The 23,432-nt window shown below is 50.3% G+C and overlaps 1 protein-coding gene across 1 annotated transcript in view; it reads right to left on the bottom strand.

Moving 5' to 3' along the window:
- JAZF1 (JAZF zinc finger 1) overlaps window positions 1–23,432 on the bottom strand; it is a 318,390-nt gene that overhangs the window by 5,883 nt on the left and 289,075 nt on the right. The window contains exon 4 of the mRNA XM_090287075.1: window positions 2,580–2,749. Within this exon, the coding sequence (XP_090143201.1) occupies window positions 2,580–2,749 (170 nt within the window). The remainder of the gene's footprint in view (window positions 1–2,579; window positions 2,750–23,432) is intronic.

Here is a 23,432-nt window from a genome sequence, read left to right as displayed (position 1 = left end):
GAGGAGCACCAGGGTGGTGGGATCTCTGGTTCACGGCCCGGAATGTGGCAGCAGATCCCCCAAAATGAAGTCATACTGCTGCTTGGGGCTCTGGGGGCCAGCGGGAGCCCACTTGCCCTCTCTCCCCCGCATCTGTCCCTTCCTCCTCAGAGTGTGTACCGTGCCCAAGACCTGTGCTCGGTGCGGTGGAGGGGTCTGTGAGCTGTGCGGAGCCTTTAACGGCTCATGTGGAAAGGTCAGGGGGGAGAGCTTTACTCTGAGGGGCCCGTCGGTCTGGCAACTGGTGAGGGCTTCCCAGAGGAGGTGGCATTTGTGCTGCGGGCGCCCTAGGCAAAGGCGTTACCGTGGGAAACAATGCGGAGACTTAGCTATCCGCCAGGGCCTCTCCCTCTCCCTCGCCCTGGTCAGTGTTAAGGCTGGTAAGTTAGACAAAGGCCAGTGGCCGGGGGTGGGGGTGAGAGCTCCCCCGGCAGCCTGCTTGCTGATCAGGCCCGCCCCTCACCCGCCCCGCGCTGTAGATCAGCGGAGATAGGCACGCCCGCCCGAGCACAGCACTGCCCGCGGCCAGTGACTTCCAGCAGAGACTCCTGCGGAAGCTTCGGGACGAGGGTCGCGCCCACCTCGAGCCCTGGGTTGGGAGAAGCAGTCACGTGACGGTTCGTCCTGGCCCAGAAGGGCAAACACCCTCCCTCCCGGAAGTCAGGGCCGCTACCGGCCACCACCGTGTCACCCATCAGTGACGCAGGAGCAGCCCAGCCTCACTCGGTTTCCTCCTGGCCTTAGATGGAGACTCAGCAAAAGCCCCCATCGACCCAGATGTAGACAACTGCTGGATGAAATTGCTGGAGACCCAGGAAAAAAGCGACAGAAGAGTGACAAGAAAATAGAAACGACCAGGGGAGGCGTGTAAGGAAAGGAGCGAAGCCAGAGGTGGGCAGGAGAGAAGGCCAGAGTCAAGGGTGCAGCACCCATTTCTTTGCTCAGCCTCAGGCAGGGTCGTTCCTGGGCGCCCTTTTAACCCAGCTGGGGTGCAAGTGACCCCTAAGTCTGGCGCCAGGGAGGAGGCAGCCGGTGGCAAGGCCCCGGGGAACCGCTTGCAGGAAGCAGAGAGGAAAGGAGGCTCGGCAGAGCAGGCGACACAGTGGCAGCGTCCCCTGTCAAACTCGCTCCACTTTCACATAAAAGGGACAAAACAAAAAACAGACCCTCTTTCTGCAGCGCAGAACCGCCCTCTGGAAAGGGGAGCTGGCCTAACAGTCCGTAGCCGGTGCGGTCGACGCCCGTCCGGCTCTCCGCCTCCCGGGACCGCATCTGACCCCAGTGGCCTTCAGGACACCCTGGTGGGACTCGCTTCCTGACCCTGGCTTTTCACTTCGGTTTCAACAAAGTTGCATCTGAACTTGCGTGACAGTCGGTTTTACAGAGGGTGAAACCCTGGGCCGCTCACCTTGGTGATACGTTTGTGTTCTGTGCTTTTATGTGAGCAGCTGATATAAAAAGTACTGAGACAGGCTGTCTTAGTGTCTCAGAAACACGTATTTGAGAAAGAGCCATGTGAGAAGCACAGGCTGTCACACAGTTTCCATAGCCTTTTAAAGAAGAACCAATCTGCTGAGCTACGGGGAAGTGAGCGTATCATCAAATGCGCCAGGTGTGTTTCTGATTTTTATGTTTCTGAGTTGGATTTTAAAGAACTGCTAACATGGAAAAGTTTACATTAAAAAAAAAAAAAGCCCTGGCTGCTGTGGCTCAGTGGATTGAGTGTTGGCCTGCGAGCCAAGTGTCGCTGGTTCGATTCTCAGTCAGGGCACATGACTAGGTTGCACGTCAGGTCCCCAGCTGGGGGCGCGAGTGAGAGGCAACCACACAGAGATGTTTCTCTCCCTCTCTGTCTCCTTTCCCCTCTCTCTAAAAATAAAATAAGTAAACAAACAAATAAATAAATTATTAAAAAGAAAAAAAAAAAGACCTCTGAATCCATACTTGATTGTTGTGTTTTTCATTGTTTTGTCCCACTGAGATTTTTAAATAAAAAATTTAGTGCACAGCCCCCCCCCCCCCCCCCCGCTGTGTCCTATGACACCCACAGTCAGGCCCTCAGGGAGGGCGCTGAAGCTGGGGGCTTGGTGAGAAGAATATCAAAGTCCCCCTTTCTCCTGATCTCCTTTCATGCTCATGGGGAGAAGGGAGCAGGAACTTCCTCAGCGGGAGCTAAATGTGGGACAAGGTTTCCCAAAAGGGCTCTGTGAGCCCTGCCTTCAAGATGTCAGAGGGGTCTTCTGTGAGCCGCCTGGGCAGCCAACTCCGGCACTGGGGAAGGTGTTTGGCAAATAAATAGGTGACGTTTTGTGTTCTGACAGATAGGACACGATCTGAAGACTATCAAAGGTACGGTCCCTCCTACCAAAAAACCTTGACCTACAGCTCCACACAGGTCGGTGGTGGGAAAACCCACCCGATCCCTAGAAACCCGGCACGTGTCCCGGCCAGCAGAGAGGGGCTGCCACGTGATGTGGGCCCTGCCCTCTCCCAAGAGGCTGTGCCATGTGAAGTGGCATTTTTTTTTTTTTTTTTTTTACCTTGTATCTCTTTTTACATCCAGGAACCGGGCAGGCAAAAGGCTTCTCCTCCCCTCCGTTCATGCACATGGAGCTGAGGATGGCCTCGGAGCTGATGGCGCTCTCTGTGGTCCAGGACTCGTCGCTGTCCGACTCCTCGTAGTCCACCTCCTCCTCGTCATACTCGCTGCCTGCAGGGTCACAGAGGAGCAGGAGTGTCAGGAGCAGTCACTGCCCCGCAGGGGACAGGAGGAGCCAGCAACAGGAGAGGGTGTTCCAGGCACCGAGAGCAGCAAACCTATCAAGTCCCTAGGCTGGTCCGGCGGGAAGATTCCCGCAGTTCCCCTAAGAGACCAGGTCAAGGACTTCCCGACCATTCGTGGCCAGGAATTAGTTGGGCTTGAACTCGGCTCTCAGTCTGCAATCGCAAAGGTGCTGGGAAGCCTCCAAGGCCAAAACCAGAAATAATCAATGAGGACAAACACCTCCCGCCCCAACACACATACACACACACAAGCAACACCTGCCATTCCTGACGGACAGAATTCTGCCCCTTTGTTTTATGCTTTGGTGGCCTAGTCACTGAAGAGTATAGGAAGGGGTCACATTTTACACTTATTAGGTATTCACGTTTTCAGGGGAATGAATTCGAGATTTCTTTCTTTATAGGTTGAGCTGGGAAGATCATGAGGAAATCTGGAATTAAAGGGGTTACCCCACGTTAGGGAACATGGAGACAGAAATACCCAGAGCTCCGAGGGCAAATTGGGAGGGTCAGAATTCAGGTCCAGATCACAGAAGACCAAACAATTCCCTACCACACCTGTCCCTGGGGAACTACCCAACACTGTCTGGGAGGCAGAGAGGGCTGACCCCTCTGCGTCAGACACTGCTGACGGGCAGGGCATTCCCCGGTGTTGCTGAGGTTCATACCTCTGCTCATAGCTGAAGTTAAATGTGCTGAGCTGGCTTCTGTTCCGATGGCAGGGACAGGAAACCACTTCAACCGGCAGCCCCTTTTGCTCTTTTTAAATGAGGCCCAAAGCCATTTATTTTCAGCTTTTGCACAATACAGCCCTGAAGGACATAATTCTACAGATCATAAACCGTAAAATAATGTTGACAAGTCCTAATGCATTTACAAGCCCGGTGGACTGAATAGGAATTAGAGCACCACGTTAATAAGACTCACATGGTAGCAATTAGTTGTGAAAGTCATCCCCCAGGTGTGAGGCTGCCCTGCTCCGGCGGTCGCCCGGGTGCTCCGTGGGCTCGCTCCGCTACATCAATTATTTCAACACCAAATATTGGCACTTTTATTGGGCTTCATTTTAATGGGCATTAATAAGATCGTTTGAAGAGCCACCTGAGCCTGGAACAAGGATGCCAGCATCTGAGGTGAACACTTCAAAGGATCCAGGAAGGAGGGAAGGGACCTCAAGTTGCCCGAGTGCATCTTAGGTTGCAGGCACCTGAGACACATCATCTCGTTTACTCCCCGAGTGGCCCTGTGGGGTGTGGACGACAGTCCCTCTCAGACCCATGCGGGGCCCCAGCCCCGTGGGCTCAAGAGCTTAGGCATCCTCAGTGAGCCTAAGGGAGGTCCCTTCGCCCCACCCCCTGCCACTCCTGGACCCCAACACCAGCAGCTCTCTGAGGCGGTCCCTCTCAACCTCCTTGAGTTGTGGGTCTTCACCGTCTACCACTTAGACGGAATGCAAGTTGTCTGTTTTGAAACTTGGGTGGTGCAGAAAAAAACAATCAGGCAGAAGTGAGGATCTGAAGTTAGACGTGGGTTTTGGGAAGCCCTTCTGTATTCGGCTGTGGCCCCCAGAAACGAGGTCACCTGCGAAACACTCACGGGAGACAACGGGGTCACGCCACACACACCTTTGAGTCCGAGCACATCTCGGAATCTGCTTTGAAGCAGGGCACTGGTTAGGTCTTTTTACTCTTAAACAAAAGCCACAGGCTGGGGTCCTTTAAATTGCTTGTCAGAAAACTATAATCGCTAGATTGCGAAGCTCCTCCGGCAGGAAGGAGGTCAGAAGGACTCAGTTATCCACCTCGTCGGACTCATTTGTTAACCTGAACACCAAGAACCAGGCAACACGGTTCACGACGGGGGAAAGCCTCCGACCGAGGGAGGGCTTAATGAGGCCCAGCGGCAAACGTCAAAACCCACTGGATCAGAGGGGCAGACCCTGACGGGTTGATGCTGTGGGTTCAGCTGCCCGGAAACCACGAGGCATCCAGCCCCAGTGGGGCAGGCAGGGCGACCACACGATTTATCGTCCGAACCAGGGCTGGGACAAGAGGCATAAACCAGCTGTGTCCCTGGCTGGGTGGGCCACACACTCACCCTCGTCACCAGCCCACCACAGGTCCTTAGGGTGCTCTGTGAAATTGGTCTCCCTGGGATGGGGCTTAAGAAGGACCCGTTTATACTTAATTATGACAAAAAAGAGCAAGCAGTGCACAGACCTTGGTTCATGTCTGGGCTCTCGGCTCAGTGACAACCCCGTGGCCTCGACTTTCTCCTCTGTGAAATGGGTGCATATCTCCTCCTTACCGTTTAAGAATTAGAATTAATGCCGATGGGCCTCCTGGCACCGGAGGGCCTGCTGCACACAGTAAGGTCATTTTTGTAGCACTGCACACACACAGTCCATATAAAATAATATTTTTAGAAAGGCCTGTTGTGATACCAAACAAAAAAGATCATCCTGAAAGGCTGGGGAATCTCCACTGGAAAAAATGCAAGAGGGCCATCACATCATGACAGGTGCCATGTTGGCTTTGGACTTTTCAGTGCTGGCAGATCAAGGCAGCTGCCCGTGTACAGTGAGGCCGCAGGGACCAGCTGGGAGCACAGGCATTGCCACTGACAAGATAGGTGACCCCAGGCAAGTGACATCGCCTCTCAGAGCTTTAGACTCCTCATTTATAAAAGGGGCTAATACCAGCACCTTGTAAGGCTTGTGAAGAGTAATTGAGTTCCTGTTTTAATTTAAAAGTACTTACAACATTGCCCTGGCCGGATGGCTCAGTTAGTTGGAGCGTCGTCCTGTGCACCAGAAGGTTGCGCGTTCAATTCCCAATCAAGGCACCTACCTAGGCTATGGGTTCCATTTCCGGCTGGGGTGCATACAGGAGGCAACTGATTGATGTGCCCCCCCTCCACGCCCCCTCTCTAAAATCAATAAACACATCCTCAGGTGAGGATTTTTAAAAAATACAAGTAGTTAGAACAAGCCTGGCAGCTGGTAAATAAGCAAAATGTCACACGAGCAGTTTATTTTCCTCCTCTTCCCTTGAGGGTACTTTTTTTAAACAAAGATGTGTATGGGCCACCTACTGTTGCTTGTATTGCTGGGCCCCAAATGCCACCCTGTCATCAAAGAGGACTGCCAAAAGCTGTGGGTGGGTCCTGTTTGCTGCAGGTGGAGAGGTGGGCGGGTGTCCTCCCAGGACACCCTCCTGGCAAGCTCTGTTGGGGAACACGGGTCTGGAGTTAGAATTTTGGAACTAGAAGGAACTTAACAGGCGACTGAACTTCTACGTCTCAGAAGTCCCAGTGGCCCACGGTCGCGGTGGTCAGTCTGGGAGCTTCCTTCCTTCAGGCTCCTTGGCTCAGGGTTCCAAGCAGGCAGAGGCTCCGCTCTGGCACCTTCCCGCTCACCTACCTCCCCCGCCCCCCCGTAAGTGCCTGCCGAATGGGACGGGTGTTCAAGCACAAAACAGAAAAGCCCGCTCTGCACCAACACCCCCTCAGACACAAACGCTCGAATATTTGAAGGGTCCAGAGGAAAGCTTTCTCACAGCTAAAGAGAAAACCACAGACCTTCATTAGGAAACACAGATGGAAATTCCATGGAAATAGCCTCCTGAGAGCACGGTGGCTGGGTCAGTGGCTTCCTGAATTGCCACCCTGTCCCCTGACAGAGCAGGGAAGCAAGCAAAGCAGGACATCCCCGTGTTTGAAAACCAAGCCGACGGACTGGATGGGATTTTTAGTTCTGGTGAACCCGCGCTCTGTGAGGAGCGAGAAGAGACCAAACACCCTCAAAGAGCCAAGAGCCGCATCTCCAAGGGGCCTGGGGTCTGAGGGCACAAAGAACGGGCTGCTGGGACCCCCACCCCCAACCCTGATCCAGCTGAGAGGTTGTTCTGGGTGGTCGGTTACCATTTTTGCTGAGGCTCTGCCCCGACCCTCGCTGTCCCGTGAACCCCGGGAATTCAGTGGACCAACGGGCAGAGTGGGTAGCTCTCAGGAAGGCCTCCGTGGCAGGAGACCGCAAATGCCTCTTTTTTTACTTTTTGATTTGGCTTCCATTTGCTTTAAGTCACTTGTTCCTTAAATTCTGGCATTTACCCACATATCTGAACCTACCGGCATGTACTGGAACTTCTTTTTTTCAGTGGGAAATCGTAGCTTTGTAAGCACGAGCACATTTTGTTTTTCACACGCATTTCTGGAGCCAGGAGGAACTGGGAGATGCCTGAGCCACTCAGGTTTGGGGAGCTGACTCTGACCCAGTGCTCGGAGGGGTGATTTCCATGTCTCCAAGCATCATCTGCCCAGGTTAACGAGGGCAGAGCTGGGGGTCAGGATGTCCGGAGTTGCCGGGGTTATCTGGCTAGAAACATGTAGACTGGATTGGTCCTCAAGTTTTTGGTTCCAAAGTTTGTGTTCCCTTATTTTAAAACTGAATGTTGCCGATATGAGGGAACTAAAGATGAGACACACAAAGTCCTGGGGTCCCTGAGAGGGAGGGAGATGGGCCCCTCAGGAGGAGCTGCCCACAGCTGCACGTGGGGGTGGGTGTCTGAGCACGTGGCAGGTGTGAGTTCCTGGGGAGCAGTCCAGTCTTTCAAAGAAGGGCTACGTGTTTTTTTTCAGGCCTTAGACATTATTAATCAACTTTAAAATGGCACTCAGCAATGTCAGAGTTTCTCCAAGAAAGTGGAATTTCAATGTGCACTGTCACAGGTAGAAATTGGCTGTCACTAACTTCCTTGGGTTGATATTCCACTTTCATACTCCACGGTCACACAGTGTCCACTGCGGGGGCCTGAGCTGCCTCTGGCGGCCCCAGGAGCTCATTTCAGCATTTCAGTTTGGGAAAGGAGCAACACCTACTAGATAGGATTTCCTAAGACATGTATTCCCACAAGACTGCTGAAAAATTCCTACTGGTTGGCACCAGAAGAAGTAAAAACCAGAGCTGGTTCCATGAGTCGCATGAGAAGGCTTGTGCACACAGAGCCCGCATTCGCCCAGCTGGACGGAGCTCATCGCTGCCTGGAGCCTGCTGAGCGCGTCCCCCCCGAGTTCCGCTCATCTGTCACAAGAGCCATTTCAAATCCGGGCCCCTCCCCTCACACCCTTGCCCACCCTGCCCTTTGCTCAGTCTGTAATTAATTCCATGCATTTGGCCGCGACCTGTGTCGGCACTTCCAGCGTCCTCACGCTTTGTTTTATACACAGAGACACGCAGGTGGATAAAAACAAGTCAACCTGTTCCAAAACCCAACACGCCACGTTTCCTTGTAACACAGATCGCGAACATTCATGAAAAAGTGATAACTGCAGTGACAGCAAATTAAAACTCCCCTGCGGTGTCAAATTCTGGCCGATACATTAGCGGAGTTGCCCTCCTGCCTTGTAGATTCACCAGGATACATTAGCTCTCAGAGAAGCAGCAACAGTCGCAATAAATCTACAACGGCTGATGATGATGATGAACGACACACCAACAGCTCTGGAGACCAGGAGCCAAGTCTCGAAAATTCCGGCCTCCTTGTTCCTGGCCCCAGCTCGCCCCTGGAATGGGCTCCCCCCCATCTTCTCCTTAGCTGAGGAATGCGTCCTGGTTCTCCGAGCCGCGAGTAACATCTCCCTCGTAGGACTCAACACTCTCTGACGAATTATTTCCTTTGGTCACCCCACAGTGCCCGGGGCGGTGCCCGCACTGACACGGATGTGTTTGTTGAATGGATGAATGAGGGAATTCGCTTCATAGGCTTTAGGGTAAGGCAGGGGACACAAGACCACACAGCAGTCTCAAAAAAAAAGAAAAGTAAACTTTTCACTTGCTGCTTAAAACCCTCCAGTGGCTTCCCGTAGCAAGGAGCAACCCGGCGCCTCCTCGGGACACCTCAGCCCACGTCACGGCTGCTTGGATCTTTAATATCTGAAGGGCTCTTTTGTGGATTAAAAAAACTCAAGAACTACTTTGCACTTGGTTTAGTGCTACAATTTCACACCTATAAATCTACTGAACAAATAGTTCTAAATAACCATATCCTTTAAAGTAAAAATGTAATTTTAAGATATTTTTGTTGAATTTATTGGGGTGACGTTGGTTGATAAAATTATATAGACTTCTGGTGTGAAATTCTACAACATATCATCTGTATATTGTACTGTGTGCTCGCCGCCCGAAGTGAAGTCTCCTTCCGTCACCATTTATCCCCGATTTCCCCTCTTCTACCCACCACGCCGCCTGCCGCTCCACCTTCCCTCTGGTAATCAGCACATTGTAATTCTTACTTTCTGTTTTGCTTAATCTCTTCGCCTTCCTCATCCGCTCCCCACACCCCTCCCCTCTGATAGTTGTCATTCTGTTCCCTGAGTCTGTTTCTATTTTGATTTATTTTGTTCATTAGATTCCGCATATAAGTGAGATCACATGGTATCTGTCTTTCTCTGACTGGCTTATTTCACTTAGCATAATAAAACAAAATGCTCTTACAGATTTCTATAAAATTATGCCAACTTTACCATTTAAGTAGTTAAGATTTAAAAATAGCTTAAGAGCAGACAAATCATACAAATAATTGCAATTAAACTATTACATAAATTGGTCCTCTAGATTTGAACTATTTTTTCATTATTTCTGTTCTTAGCTTTGACCTTCCTGGGGTTATAGGAACCTGGGGAGACGTAAGAAAAATAGGAGCTGATCTCGGTCTGTGGAGGGAGGGGGTTCTGGGTTACTCACCAACTGGCTCCTGGCCAGGATGGTCAGAACAAGATGATTCGAGAATGAGCCTGTTGGCAAGACTTCATCCTTTTTATTTGCGACAACATGGGAGGACCTAGAGGGTACTGTGCTAAGTGGAGCAAGTCAAAGACAAATGCGTACAGTAGGGTTTCACTTACGTGTGGAATCTAAAAACCAAAATAAATGAACGAACAAAACAGAAACTCATAGATACAGAGAACAGACTGACGGTTGACAGAGGGAGGCGGCTTGGGGAACTGGGTGGAAAAGCTGAAGGATTAAGAAGTACAAATTGACAGTTACAGGATAGTCATGGGATGTAAAGTACAGCACAGGAAACATACTCAATAATGTTGTAATAACTATGTGTGGTGCCCGGTGGGTACTGGGAATACTGGAGGCAACACTTTGTAAAGTAGATGATTGTCTAACCACTATGCTGTGCACCTGAAAGTAATACAAAATAATACTGAATGTAAACTGTGATTGAAAAAAAAAAAAAAAAGAAGAGTATAAACTATGCTCATTTTTGTGCAAGAAAGAAGGGGGGAAAAGCATAGATATATCTGCAAAACTTAAAAAACAGAACTTTTATGAACTGAATTATTATTTGTATTGCCAGCACTATTTAAAACAACAGCTGTGTGTGCATGACCTGGGTTTTTTACTTAAGATTTGCTTGTTCCATAAACAGGATTTTTAAAGCCCATGAGTTTCCTGCCACATTCACGTCTTCAATGTCATCATGAGGGCCACTGGCGATGGGACCCTCCTGGAGCACAAGGGACCTTCCTGGGGGCACAGCTATTCCCCTATCTGACAGCCCACTTTCGCTCAGGCCCCCTCCACCTGTCTGCGACCAGGGCGTGGGCAGCTCTTTCCTACTCTTGCCCTGGTGCCTCTCGGTCCTGCAGCTACACAGCTTGTCACAGTTCCTGCCAGTCTGCTGCCGGACGTGCAGAAAAAGACAGACGTCTATCTACCTGACACTAGAACACAGCCAATGTTCCCTGACACAGCAAAATTTATAAAAACATAAGCACATTCTCTCATTCTCACTGTTCTTGTATTATAGCTACTTTGGGGCCCATTTGATATTAATTGCTCCATGCTGAGTATCATTTTGGACCCACTGATTTTCACAGATTCAATTAATTACCCATTCATTACCAGTAAATTATCATACTCTTTGATGCTTAAATGATTAGCACAGCTTGCCCAGGGGAAGCCCTTTAGGTGGTATCTGTTGTCCTTTGAGTGTTTCTCCACTTTTAATCTGAATTTTTTCTTTGATCAAAGTTAGCACTGCACCCAAAAGAGTCGTACAGCTCTATTTGAAGAGCCCTCCCACGCCCTCCCGCCTGCCCCGTGGAACCGCCTGTTGCCTGGGATCCGCCTCCCATTCCTAAATAAACGTGCCTCTCCTGCCATCTGCTATTTTTGGATGCTTGGTCTTGGACACCTGTTGACTTCTTACTATGCAAAGTAAGAATTCTGATCCTTTACATGTTGGTCTGGCCAAAAAGTCCATTCAGGTAGTTCCGTAAAAGACACATTTTTCATTTTCACCAATAACTATCAATTTGTATAATTTTGAGTATGTCATCTGTCTCCCACTATTGGCTTCTCATGGGCAGAGGCCAGGGGTGCTGCTGCTAAACATCTTCCAATGCACAAGGCAGCCCCAGAGCGAAGACTTATTTGGTCAAAATGTCAGTGGTACCAAGAAACTTCACCAACCGCATTTGACATGTTGGATCAGTCACAGAACCTTCTCCACACACCGCACAAACCTTTTTTGGCATTTCAGATATGGTTTTACCTTTTTTGAAATAATAAAGCATAATATGCCAAAAATGTTGAGTATTTTCTTCCATTTTCAATATTAAAATGGCTACACAAAAATTCACCAATTTTGATGTTTTAAGTTTTTTTTTAATGCACACTGATATGACAGCTGTCACAATACAATCTAAGAAAATTTTTTTGAATGAAATTAAAGAGAGCAAAGTGCTACTAGGGCCCTCGTACGGAGAAAACCAAACGAACTCTTTGGCTGACCCAATACCTTCCAAACGCCTTCCTGCACGCCCCTCCTCCTAGTAAAATTCCATTGCAATATTTGCTTTCGCTAATATTCCCTGTTGGCGTGACTACGACAGTGGGCCATGCAGTGAACTGTGGTCACATTTCCGTTGTGGGCGAGTTAATAAACGCCATTTCCGTAGTCTCTGTGTGGTGTTGTCTCTCTCATCTGCATCCTCTCTCACCACCACCACCACCACCACCAGCAGCATCACCATCACCATCGTCAGGACAGCTGACGCTTACGTGGGGCCCACTACAGGCGCTGAGCACCTACTCACTCAGTAGTGTCACAACAAGCCTAGGAGGTTGGTACTGTATCTTCATCTCACCTACGACAGAGGCTCGGAGAGGCAAAGTGGCTTGTCCGGGGTCACAAAGCTCTTCTGCGGCAGAACAGGAATTCCAGTCCGGCCCCCTGGCTCCCCAGCTTGCGTTGCGTGCCCATCCAGGGTCTTGTCCTGCTTGCCTGTCACCGTGCCAAACTCTCCAGGGGCGGCACAGACCTCTCGGTGTGTTTAAGCCCACCAGGTGACTGGCTTTGTCTCTCCTCACTCCCCTCTCCCCTCCCCCTGCTCCCCCGAGACCCTCTCCTGTTTCACTCTGAACAGTCTCCCTCGCAGGCCTGCGGCACAGCTGTCACCCCGCATTCCCTCCGCCTCTCCCGTGGGGGGGACCCCTTTTTGTAGATAGTCCATGTCATCCTCTTTCTTCATTTACCTCTTGCTTGGGTCATGGCAGGTAACGTTTTGAGTCCCCGAACGTGTGAAAATGTCTTTATTGTGCCCTCGCCCTTGACTGCCGCCTCCTGGTTAATGGCCGGGTCCCCCAGGGCTTCCAAGCCTTTGCTCCAGTGTCTTCTAGCCTCGCAGGTGCCACGGGGCGTCCACACCACTCCGACTCCTGCCTCCCAGGACCTGCGCCCCCAGGAGGCTCGGGACCTTTCTCCTCTCTTTGTCCCCCACATTCACAGGTGTCTGTTGCTCCAATTCCTTTTCCAAAAACATGCAACAGCTTTGTTGAGCTACAGTTCACACACCCATCTCAAGTGTACAAGCCAATGGGTTTCCTGCGCTCACGGAGGAGGGGCGCCGTCTCCAACTCGGGAGGCTTTCTGGGGCTCACTGGGGCCAACCTGCTTGCTTCTGAGCTCACGTCTGTCAGCTCCGGTTCCAACTTTTTCCAGCCTCAGCCAGCGACCACTTGGGCACGTGCTTCCTGGCTTCCACCCCTTTGTCGCTGCCGCCTCATCTGCGTCTGCATCTTTGTGGGGGTGTCATTCTGGGGGCGCCTGTGTGTTCACACTGCCATCTTGAGCTAGAGGTTTCCTGGCTGCTTGGAAACATCCTTCTTTCTGGCAACAGTGAAAGTCCCATGCCCGTCTTGGATTTCTCCTGCTCCAGGACATTCTCCTTTCATTTCAGTGGAGGACAGCAGAGAGCCCCAAGTCCAGGCACTGGGGTCGGGGTCGGACAGTCCCACGTGAGGGCTGGTGTCAGATCACTGCAAGGACTTCTTATGACCGTGAGTTCACTACTAACATTTCCAATTTAACTCTGGCACTAACTAATCCATTAAATGTCATTCCCAATGATGTACAGGACGGCACGGGGAATGTAGTCAATAATATTGTAATAACTATGTGTAAATTTATAGGTGTGTATAAATATGGGGCCAGGTGGGAACTGGACTTACTGGGGTGGGGCGAGGGACTCACTTTATAAGTTGTAGAAATGTCTAACCACTGTGCTGTACACCTGAAGCTAATATAATATTGAATGTCAACTGTAACTAAAGAATAAAAAAATAAAAATATTATCCAAACTAAACACGTCACATGATTTTCTTTTGCAGCATGGCATTTCCATAGCCTCTAATTTTCCTTCCTTCTCCTCTATGGTGTTCGTTTGTCCTCGTTCACGCCGCTGGGGTCACTTCAATGCCACCACCCTCCGCACTCTGAATCAGAGGCCAGGTGTCCGTGAAACGCTGAGCTCGTTACCTCCCGGGGCCTTTCCCTGCAAGGCCCTCTCCTTGGACACTGTTCTCCCAGCTTCCCCGGGGCTGGCTCCTGCTCAGCGTCCAGGTATCAGTTCAAAGGCCTCCTCCTCCAACAGTTCGTCCCTGTAGGCCAGTCCATCTTTCTCCAGGTACAATCTCCCCCGCCTGGGTACCCTCCTCACTGCATGTCTTCCTCCACCATCTTGGTTCTGTGTTTACATTTCTTCCCCACTAGAAAGTGAGCCCCTGGTGTCCTTGCCAGGGCCCGGCACACAGCAGGTGCCCCACGGAAACTCACTGAGAGAACAAGTAACCAGCAAGGGCAGTGCCAGGCCCCTGCCTTCCAACTATATGGCGATGTTACCTGGGGGCACAGGGCAGGTGGCAAAGGCACGGTGACGTCACGAACAGAGTTAAGTGTCTGAGAGTCACGTTCTGCCGATTAATGACAAATGAGATGCGAACGTCCCATTCCCTGTCACCTTTCTCTGTGCTGATTTTTGACAAAGAATTGAACATCACAGGTCAATGAAATGGTTACAGGCAGCCGCACTTCCTGCTAGAACACAGACAAAAAGGGGCGTACTGTCAGGCTTCTGAGCAGCGCAGGAGAGCACAGCCCGGACGGGCACTGACCGTCGCCACCAAGGGCTAAGGTTTGCACGGAAGCGCCTGTGACTTCCCTCCTAGCTCCCCCATCCTGCATCAGAAAGGTGGGAAGAAGGTCACCCTAACTCCAAAGCTGGTGACTTGCTCTGAGGTCGGGATCCAGGCTGTTGAAATCAGCATCTTCTAAAAACTGGAAATTCAGATTTTAAAACAATTCCACAGAGCAAGAGTAAGAAATCCTGTAACTGAATAGGCCCATCCTCAGGAAAAGATGAAAAGCAGCAGATACTTAGAAAACCCCAAAACCTTTCTCATTCGCCTTTTACTGGGACGCCTTCTTTCTTGTCTTCTCTTGGAGACTTCAAATCATGGTGATCTAACAGAAAGGTTTCCTGTGGCTATCGGCAAATCGCAGGACCTGCTTCTAACACAGCGCTCTCCAAGGGCAGACTGTGACCCAGAAGTGGGTCATGACATCGATTTAAGGGGGAACAACCGGCATTTAACGAATGAAAAGGACAGAACAGAACAGCAGGTATCAGAGCGTAATGTGTTCATGAACCGTCCGACTCAGGGGTATGTCTCCATGTAAAACACCATTCTCACTATGTGTCACAGTAGAGAAGCCATAAGCCACTTGTGACCATCAGCATTTCAGTTTATAGAACTTTTAAAAGGACCAACATTTCATCCAGAGGGGAAAAAAATAATCAAACAGTTTTAACCGACATTTAAATAGGATGTAAAACAGGCTAAGAGCGAAGAGCAAGGCTGTTTTGGTGACAAACAGGAGGGTGCTGTGCCAACCAGCGGGAACTACAACCCAACCGGGGCGGCGGCCGTTGGAAGCCGGCCTGCGAGGCGTGAGGTGGGCGCAGGGCAGCGCTGTGAAGGTGCGGGCGTGGGAACGGCTAGGAAGTCTGGCTGGAAATCGCTGTTGGAGGCAGGGCTACCTCTCCTTATTCCGGCGGCACCCGGCCACCAGCCCGCTGTCCTGGGCAGGCCTCAGCCACCCTGGGGAAGGAGGGAGTCCGGGGCAGAGCCCCCGTGCCCCGGAAGGACGGTGGCAGAGGAATTTGTGTGTAATTGACATCGTTGGTACAATCCTTAGGAATTATGCTCATTTAATACAATGACAGTGATAAGGGACCCCAATCTACGAGATGTGCACAATGCAACAGCGCCATCCTTCTGTGGGAACCTGTCGGCACAGCTGCGCACACCAGGCCAAGCCCTGGCCAGAGGCTGCCCGTGGTAGGATTCCAGCTGTGCCCTCACACCTGGGGGCCTTGGTCCGGTTGTTTTACCCCTTGATACCCCCAATTGGAAATACATTAGAGCAGACCACACAGGGCTATTGTGAGTACATACAGTGATTACCCTCTGGCACATCATTATGCACCATATTAACCCTGGTTGGTAATATTTTAATCAGTAATTTAAAATGGTCTAGACTTGTTCTGGTGAGGCTCAGTGGATTGAGCATTGGGCTATGAACCAAAAGGTCACTGGTTCGATTCCCTGTCAGGGCTTGTGCCTGGGTTGCAGGCCAGGTCCCCAGTTGGGGGCGTGTGAGAGGCAACCAATCGCTATTTCTCTCCCTCTCTTTTTCCCTCCCTCCCCTCCCTTTAAAAATAAATAAAATCTTAAAACAAAAAGTGGTCTAGACTTGAAGGAAATGACCAGGGAGCTACAAAACCTAATAAGAAATCATCCGGTGAAAGTCACCTGCCTGAAATGCAGGGACAAAAATGCCTAGGATCAGTTGGCGTTCTCAATACAACGGATTAGGATACGGATTTCTAGTGCTAACGTTGGAGGCCACTTCTGAAGTTACTTTCATTAATGCGTTCACAGACCTGAGACCCGGGGATGAGGGAGGCGGGCAGCCTCCCCGCCCTCACGGAGCGCAGCAGGGACGTGCCCCTGGCAGTTCTTGATCACACACGGACCCCTCCCCTGAGGGAATGTCCTGCTTTTAATAACCCGAAGTCTGGAAACAAAGGGAGCAGAGGATGGACAGTCTTTGCGGAAGCAAGTGCGGCTTTTCTCTGCAGGACTGGGGCAACTTGCCAGGGCTGGTTGCTGCGACTAACTGTGAAATACAATGTGCTATATTTACAGGGTGCAAACCTACAGACAGAGGAAGATTTCCCTGCCAAGAACAAGCTCCAAGAGGAGGGCTGGGAAGTGGAGGATGATAGCTATAGAGGAAAATGTTGCTATAATCAAGATGAGAAATAATTAGGGACTGTCAGCCAAAACCAGTTTCGGCTGCATCAGAGTAATTGTCTCTTTCCAGACACAGCCTTGGCCTTGAAAATGCACCACAACAGAAAGTAAGTGGCTTCCCTGGGGAATAATGTCATGAGAGTCACTGCAAGTTCACGCAACGCTCTGAGATCTCCCATAAAAGCGAAGTTTCACACTTTGTCCCATGTGGAAACTACAGCCGGTGCCGCATGAAAAACAAGTTTTATGAGAGTACTTCTGATTTTTAAGAAGGCTCTTTGGCTTCCTAACAGGGCAGCTTCCTGAAGGCGGCGGTGACGTCGCCTGTGCCCTGCACCGGTCCGGCCCGCTCAGCTTCCCGCTGGCCGGGGCCGTCTGTATCAGGACATCCGGTGGAAGGCGACCCGTGTGACAAACCTTGGCAAAAGGGACTGGGAGAAACTGCAGGTGCACAACGTTCTCAGCCAAAGGGATGGTTTGAGTATGTTACAAAAATGAGTCCGACTTCCTTCCCTCCAAGCCCGATAATAAAGGCTCGAGTGAGAAGCGGCGGCGCGGACTGTGACTCACTTCCTATGCACGTATTTACCAAGCTTCTCTGCCGCCCTGCCATGGCGGCAGGTTTTGGAAGGCGAGGTCTTCGTGTGGCCGTCCAGAGACCCGGATGACACCTCCTCTGTCATTTCTATTTCCTCAGCAATGTCTCCCACACTCACAGAGGATACTTTTGCCCTGTGGCCCGGGTCCTACCATAGGCTCCATCAATGACTCACCCGATGACCTCAGGCAACTCCCGCAAGTTCCCTTTGTCACGGAACCCACATCAGAGGGTTAAATGAGTTAATATAAAGGCAAGTACTTAAATCAGGACCTGCCACAGAGCACAATCGGCATGACTGACTTCACTGGCTGAGCGGACACATGCGATTTCACACATTCAAGAGTCAATCAGGACGACGAACCTTGCTCAGTGGCTTTTTTAAGACCGCGGGTCAGTGGCAGGACCCCAGGACTAGTGGAGGTTAACGAAGCCGCCCAATGCCCCTGCGCGTGGACATGCGCACAGCCGTGCTGGTTCCTGCCGCCGGCCCCACTCTGCTGTCCCGTGCTGAGCTGCCTCCAGCACTCTCCCCTGCCCCTCGTGGCCTGCTCTGGCCCGCCTGTGTTTCACCTAAGCTGGAGGTGGCTGTAACTCTGCCGCCTGGCCACCACCTCCAGGTTCGTCTCCTCACCCCCACGTGCTGCTCTTGGTCACCCTGGGGTTTCTCGCCTTCCACCCCAGAGAGGAACGTGGAGCGGCGTGCTGCGACCTGGCCAGTCGGCTCCCCTGCTCCCCTGCCCCAGCCCGTCCTGGCATGTGTTCAGTGACAAGGACATGATGGCACTTCCTCAGAAGACTGTATTCTTCATTAAGATGGGCACAGTTGATTTCAAAAGTGGCTGGGAGCTTTCCCCATTGCTGTGACTTATGGGCAGCAACTCCGGCCATGCGCAGTGGGGAGAGGAGGCCACTGGGAAAGACTGCCAAAACTCACACCTTTCTGTGGGATCTTAGGAAACTCACCTTCAAGCCCTGGTTGCCCCACCTGGAAGACGGGAACCGTAACAGTGTCTCCCTGACAGCCGTTAAAGACTGGCGCACTCATGCGAGAGGCTTTTCATGGCCGAGAGCAGGCTCAGTACAGACCCTGGGCTGATGGTCACGCGCACCAACAGCGTGACATCGTTCTTCCTTGCTCTTCCCTTTCCTCCACCCTGCCCCCTCTTCGGTCATCATCAGGGTGGCTCTGGACCCATGCATTGCTGGACTGGAAATCCTGCATTTGCAGGCTGTCTCTTCTCAGTGTTTCCAATACATCGTGCCCAACGGAACGATGCCCTGTAAATGCCACATGGCGATAAACAAGAGGTTTTCCCAGGGTTGACTAGAAAGACTAAAGGTTTATTATTAGAAAGCTATTGAAAGCCGAAAACAGGAAGTCGTCAGCTATCAGTCCCCACACAAGCTGCAACAGAAATAACCCAGGACTCGTCACTCTGCCCCAACCCTCACAAGGAAATGGGATGGATGAGCTCTTTACAGGTCGACTCCCAAATCATCAGGCGCTTAAATTCTGTTCTGCCTGAACTGCCCGTGGCCAGTCAGGATGGGGATTTTTATTATAATAAATGAGGACCCGCCAGAGATTCCAGAGACTTTAGACAGCTGTGTCTTGATGGCACCAACTCCGAGATGCAGAAACCACAGCGACAGCTGGCCTTCTCCCCTCTCCCCACCTTCCCTCCCCCATGTTTCCAAGACAGATCATCAGACCTCCCAGTGGAGACCTGAAGGGCTGTTTTCCAGAATCTTATTCAGGGGACGACAGGCCAGAAAGGCACTGGTAGGAAGTAGGCTTTGTCCATAAACAACAAAAAAACCACCACCTCATGGTTGCCATTTTCTTTCCTTTTAGAGTTAGGAAATGGTATGTCTACCAAGATCTGACTTTCTGAGCTAAGTCAAGGAAGAATTTATTTTGGATTTCTGTGTCTCACTTTCTGAGACCATCCACTAACTGGCCCCAGCTCTCTAAATTCATTTTAAAAGCACTCCCCACCATTGGGCCCTCCCAGGAGGTTTTCATTCCTTTGTCCCTCTCCTGTCCCTCTTCCACCTTCGCTCTGCCCTCCACCTGCCTTCCTGTATGTCTTCATGTCTGTTCTCAGTTCCGAGACAGCCCCTGCGTCCTGAGTGTGTCTCAGGTCATAAAATAATAAAAGTTCAAGGCTGGAAAGAGCCTCAGTCTTCTGTGCCCACTCCCCTCTCACAGGGGACAAGACTGAGGCCTGTCCCTGGTCACTCACTCAGCAAAGGGCCAGGCAGGGGTGGAAGTCCTGCACTCAGGTTCCGGATGCCCCTCCTTTGCCAATGTCCTGCCAGTGGCTTCCTGGGTCAAATAAATGGGAACCCGGCATTGGCAAGCCAGGTGACAGAGACCTCCCACATTTCGCACACGTTAAGGAGTTGGCTCAGTGAATGTGCCCAGTCTTTCACATTGAATGTATCCAAACAAGAGGCCTGTGCACCTTAAAGGATGTAATGTTGAAAGAGCAGTTCTTTTGAAAAACTACAGGTAGTGAGCAATGTTTCCAACACTGCTTTGACTAAGTCTGTGTACCCCCAGTCATGATCTATATATACAGATGCTGCTCCATGAATATATAAGGAATAAGAGATTTAAACACGTCTCTTAAACTGTCCCTCCAATGTCAAGGTGGGAGTTGGCTCCTGGGGCAAAGATGAAGGTGAGAATTTTCACTCCTAAGTTCTCACATCACTGAGTAACTTTACTGCCTCCTCCTCTCCCACTATGGTTTAGAGCTTGATTGGTGGCCACCACTAAACCCAAATGGCCCGTTTTCAAATCAATTCTGGCCCAGGGGCATAAAGGTCGACGTTGAAGAAACAAGTCAGTCCTGCGTGCCAAAAGGGTTCGGATGTTCATAATGCGATTATGATGACCCTCAGCCAGCCTCCATTTTTCAGCTGGGGTGTCCTGTATTTTCCCTTGCCTTTCTTTTGTTCTGGAAGGAGAACATCCTTCTTTATCCAAAGACAAACAAACAACCCTTTGCAAGTCCTGTTAAGTCATTAAGTCATATGTCATCCACAGATTTCCTAACGGGACAATCCATGCGGCAGAGACTACAAAGGAAGTATTTCTCCCGTTGCCTAAATGAGGCTAAATGAACAATCTTCAGCGAACCTTTGGGAGGCACAAGAAAACCTCTAGAAGGGGCCATGTCATCAGAGCCTAGCAACTTGCACAGTTCGCATTTGTAAACTGCTGTTTCAAATTACTTCAGAGGCATAATTTTGAAGTTTTGGCACCCGTGAGAAATGTTTTATGTGACTACATTTTTCTAAAAAGTGGAGTTGAGAAAGCCAAACCCCAAATGGGTATGATATGATGGCCTCGACCTCTTGGGGGGGGGGGGGGCGGCGGCTCTAGAATTGAAGGGTGGGAAGAATATGTGGTTGTTCCTTAGCCCACGGTCAGGCATGAACTCATCATGAAGACACTGGGCTCTCACGTGTACTCTGTTCAGCATGACTCACATTAGAAAACGCAGCCGAAATATTTCCGAGGTGCGAGAGCCAACTGTTGTAATGTCACTGCCTCATGTGCTGCTGAGGCTTTATAGCCACCGAGCGCCCCTAGTCTCTGGAAGTCATTCCGCATTCTTATATAAATGCCCCCCCCCCCCAAAAGAACTTCATTCCCCACAGAAATAAAGGCCTTTCAATAATGAACAGCTGTCTGTTCCATAGAGCACAGGAAAAACATGATAAACCAAGTCACACAGCCTTGGCTGTAAACATGTTCTCACACAAGGTTTCCACAACGCTGTATAAACAAAACACAAGCCGTTAACCACTTGGAGAACAACAACAGCAAAAAAATGCACTGGGTTTCCTGCAATTAAGCTGCAAGGTTTTACAGCGCAATTTTATTTATAACGAAAGAGAGTAAATAAATAAATATATTAACCGCCGAACAGACCCCTCCCGCCAAAGGCTGATGCTGCAAATTAACTTGGCGGCCATAAAAGCCATGCCAGCTGGAATCCTTCCCCGGCGCTCCGTGGCTCAGGCGGCCGGCGCAGGTATACGGCCGAGAGGGAACAAAGTAGGGCATTTTCCACCTTCAGCCGGTGATGTTAATTGAACTCTGGCAACCGTTTAAAGATTTCGTTCTCCGTGTTCAAGGAAGAATTAAAAACAGTTGAGCTGGGGAAAATGAACATCTGTTCCTGACTTACACTCACAACCACAATGAAAAACATTCATAATCAAAGTGATTTTGCTTCCTTGCTAGTTAGATCTGTAATCTTGGGTTAAAAATATAATTGTGGAGGCTGCTTATTGTCTTTGGGGCTTTTCTTCTGAGGGCTGCTTGTAAAAAAAGGTAGTTTACACAGGGCTGACTTCTCTTCCGTTGGAGTAACAATATCAGGAAACAGATTTGCGTAGAAGGACAGGGGATGACTACGCGCCGCACCTACGCGACGGAGCCTCGTTTTATGAAGCTATGAAACAGTAGTCAAGAAGTGTTTTATATCTGGGAGTTAAATACATTTTACAGCTGTGTAAAAAAACCAGAGCCATTTTGGGCCAAACATAAACATTCCAATGTCTACAAGGTTTATTTCTGTTGAGTAGGTTGGGCAGGTTTCTATCAACCGGGAGGGCTGGTGTGCGAGGCAGAACAGCGCTGAAAAGCGTTCCACAGCAAGTCATTTCCCATCCCACACGCAGAAATTTCATCAAGAAAATCGATCTATGTCCATGCGTTCACCCTGGCTATTGAAATAACCCGCTGGCCTACTAGCCTTCCAATCCATCCTCCTTCCGCTCCCAAATTAGCACGCCCTCAAATAGCTGCAATCCATAATATCGCTCTTCTCTGACTGCATTAGTCCTCCTCTTATTATAAATGGCTCCCTGCTGCCAACTCTATTAAACGTAAATTCCTTAGCCTAGCATTTTAGGTTCTTATCTCTATTTGTACGCGTCCTGAACCCAATATACCAACCTAACTGGGTGCGTACACCAGCACCGGTCCCCAAACCATCTCCCTGAGGTTGGCTAGGTTTGGGGGGTTGGCACGCACGACACAACGCCCACATAACCTGGACCTTGAAGACCTCTCTCAAATGCTAGTTCCCCAAGGAGAAGTGACTTCTCCTTCCTTTGACCATTATAAACAGTGACTATAGGGCTCTTAGGTTCAGGGTCTTAGAGGAGATTTATCTGCACACTTTTGTCCGTCTTCAACTAGATCCTCATCTCCTCGAGGGCAGTGGTTCTTTCTAATTCATCTCCCACCCTCTCCGCAGCGCTCAGCACTGGGTCTTCCAGGCGCAGTCCTTAGGCCCAGGTCTTTGGCGTCTCTATTCCAGAGTCAGTATAACATTAACTGATTCTCGGGTCTTCAGCATCTCTATACTAGAGTTGGTATAACATTTTGATTCTTTTCCGATACGCTGCTGTTAAGAATAGATGCAGATACTTTGCAGCAATTATTAGATGGACTAAAAACAGTCATGCTCACTTCCGCCAATCTGTGCAATTTGGCTGAGCAGGCTTGCCAGGCGTGGGTTCTGACTGAATGGCCAATCTTAATTAGACCCTTTTCTTGGATATGGCAAAAGGAATCTCACTATGACTCATTATTTAACATTGTTTTGGAAAAAGCTTACAGCAGTGTAAATGAGCTTATCTAAAGTACAGCACTGCCTTGTCTGCTAAAGGTCTGAGGCCGCTGCCCGAGGGGACTGGCCCCACCTTGGTATGTGTCCTCGAGCTCCAGCCAATTCTGGCCTCCTTCCCAGCTCAGGGAATCTACCCAGGTATGGGAGATGAGGCTGGGAAAATCCCCACGGAGAGAAGAGAGGGCAATAAACCACTATACCCTCAGCGTAACAGAATGTGAGGCTTTTTCAGAGGTTTTGGAAAATAAGTCTGGACAGTTTCCTTTCAATGGGGGTTCTGCCCACCTCTCCTTTCCCTTGCCACCCGCCTCCCCTCCCTGCCCCGGGATGAAAATCAGAATTGCTGAGGGAGCTTCGATGTTATTCCTGGCCTACACGTGAGTGGAAAGTGCCATAAATCTTTCAAGAAAGCCTAGGCTCATGGGATTTCCAGAACCAGTCCTCCAGGAAATAGGGATCTGATCATTCAGACAGACATCTGAGCCTTAGGTCCTCATGAAAGCATTACTATAGGGGAACATTCCTGTCCCTCAGGGGAAAAGCTGCTCTTTCAAGGTTACTCACTTGCTGGGATATGGCTGGCATTAAGGGAAAACATCAAAGCAGCACAGCCTGAATGAGGCCAGTAAGCAAACCTTTAATTCCGCGGCGCAGGGCAAGGACAAATGGCAGAGGTAGT

The sequence above is a fragment of the Furipterus horrens genome, unplaced genomic scaffold, assembly GCF_987537825.1.
Source record: "Furipterus horrens unplaced genomic scaffold, mFurHor1.1.pri manual_scaffold_9, whole genome shotgun sequence".
NCBI classification, from domain to species: domain Eukaryota; kingdom Metazoa; phylum Chordata; class Mammalia; order Chiroptera; family Furipteridae; genus Furipterus; species Furipterus horrens.
Note: the sequence above shows the minus strand (reverse complement) of the source record. Positions and strands in the feature narration are given on the sequence as shown.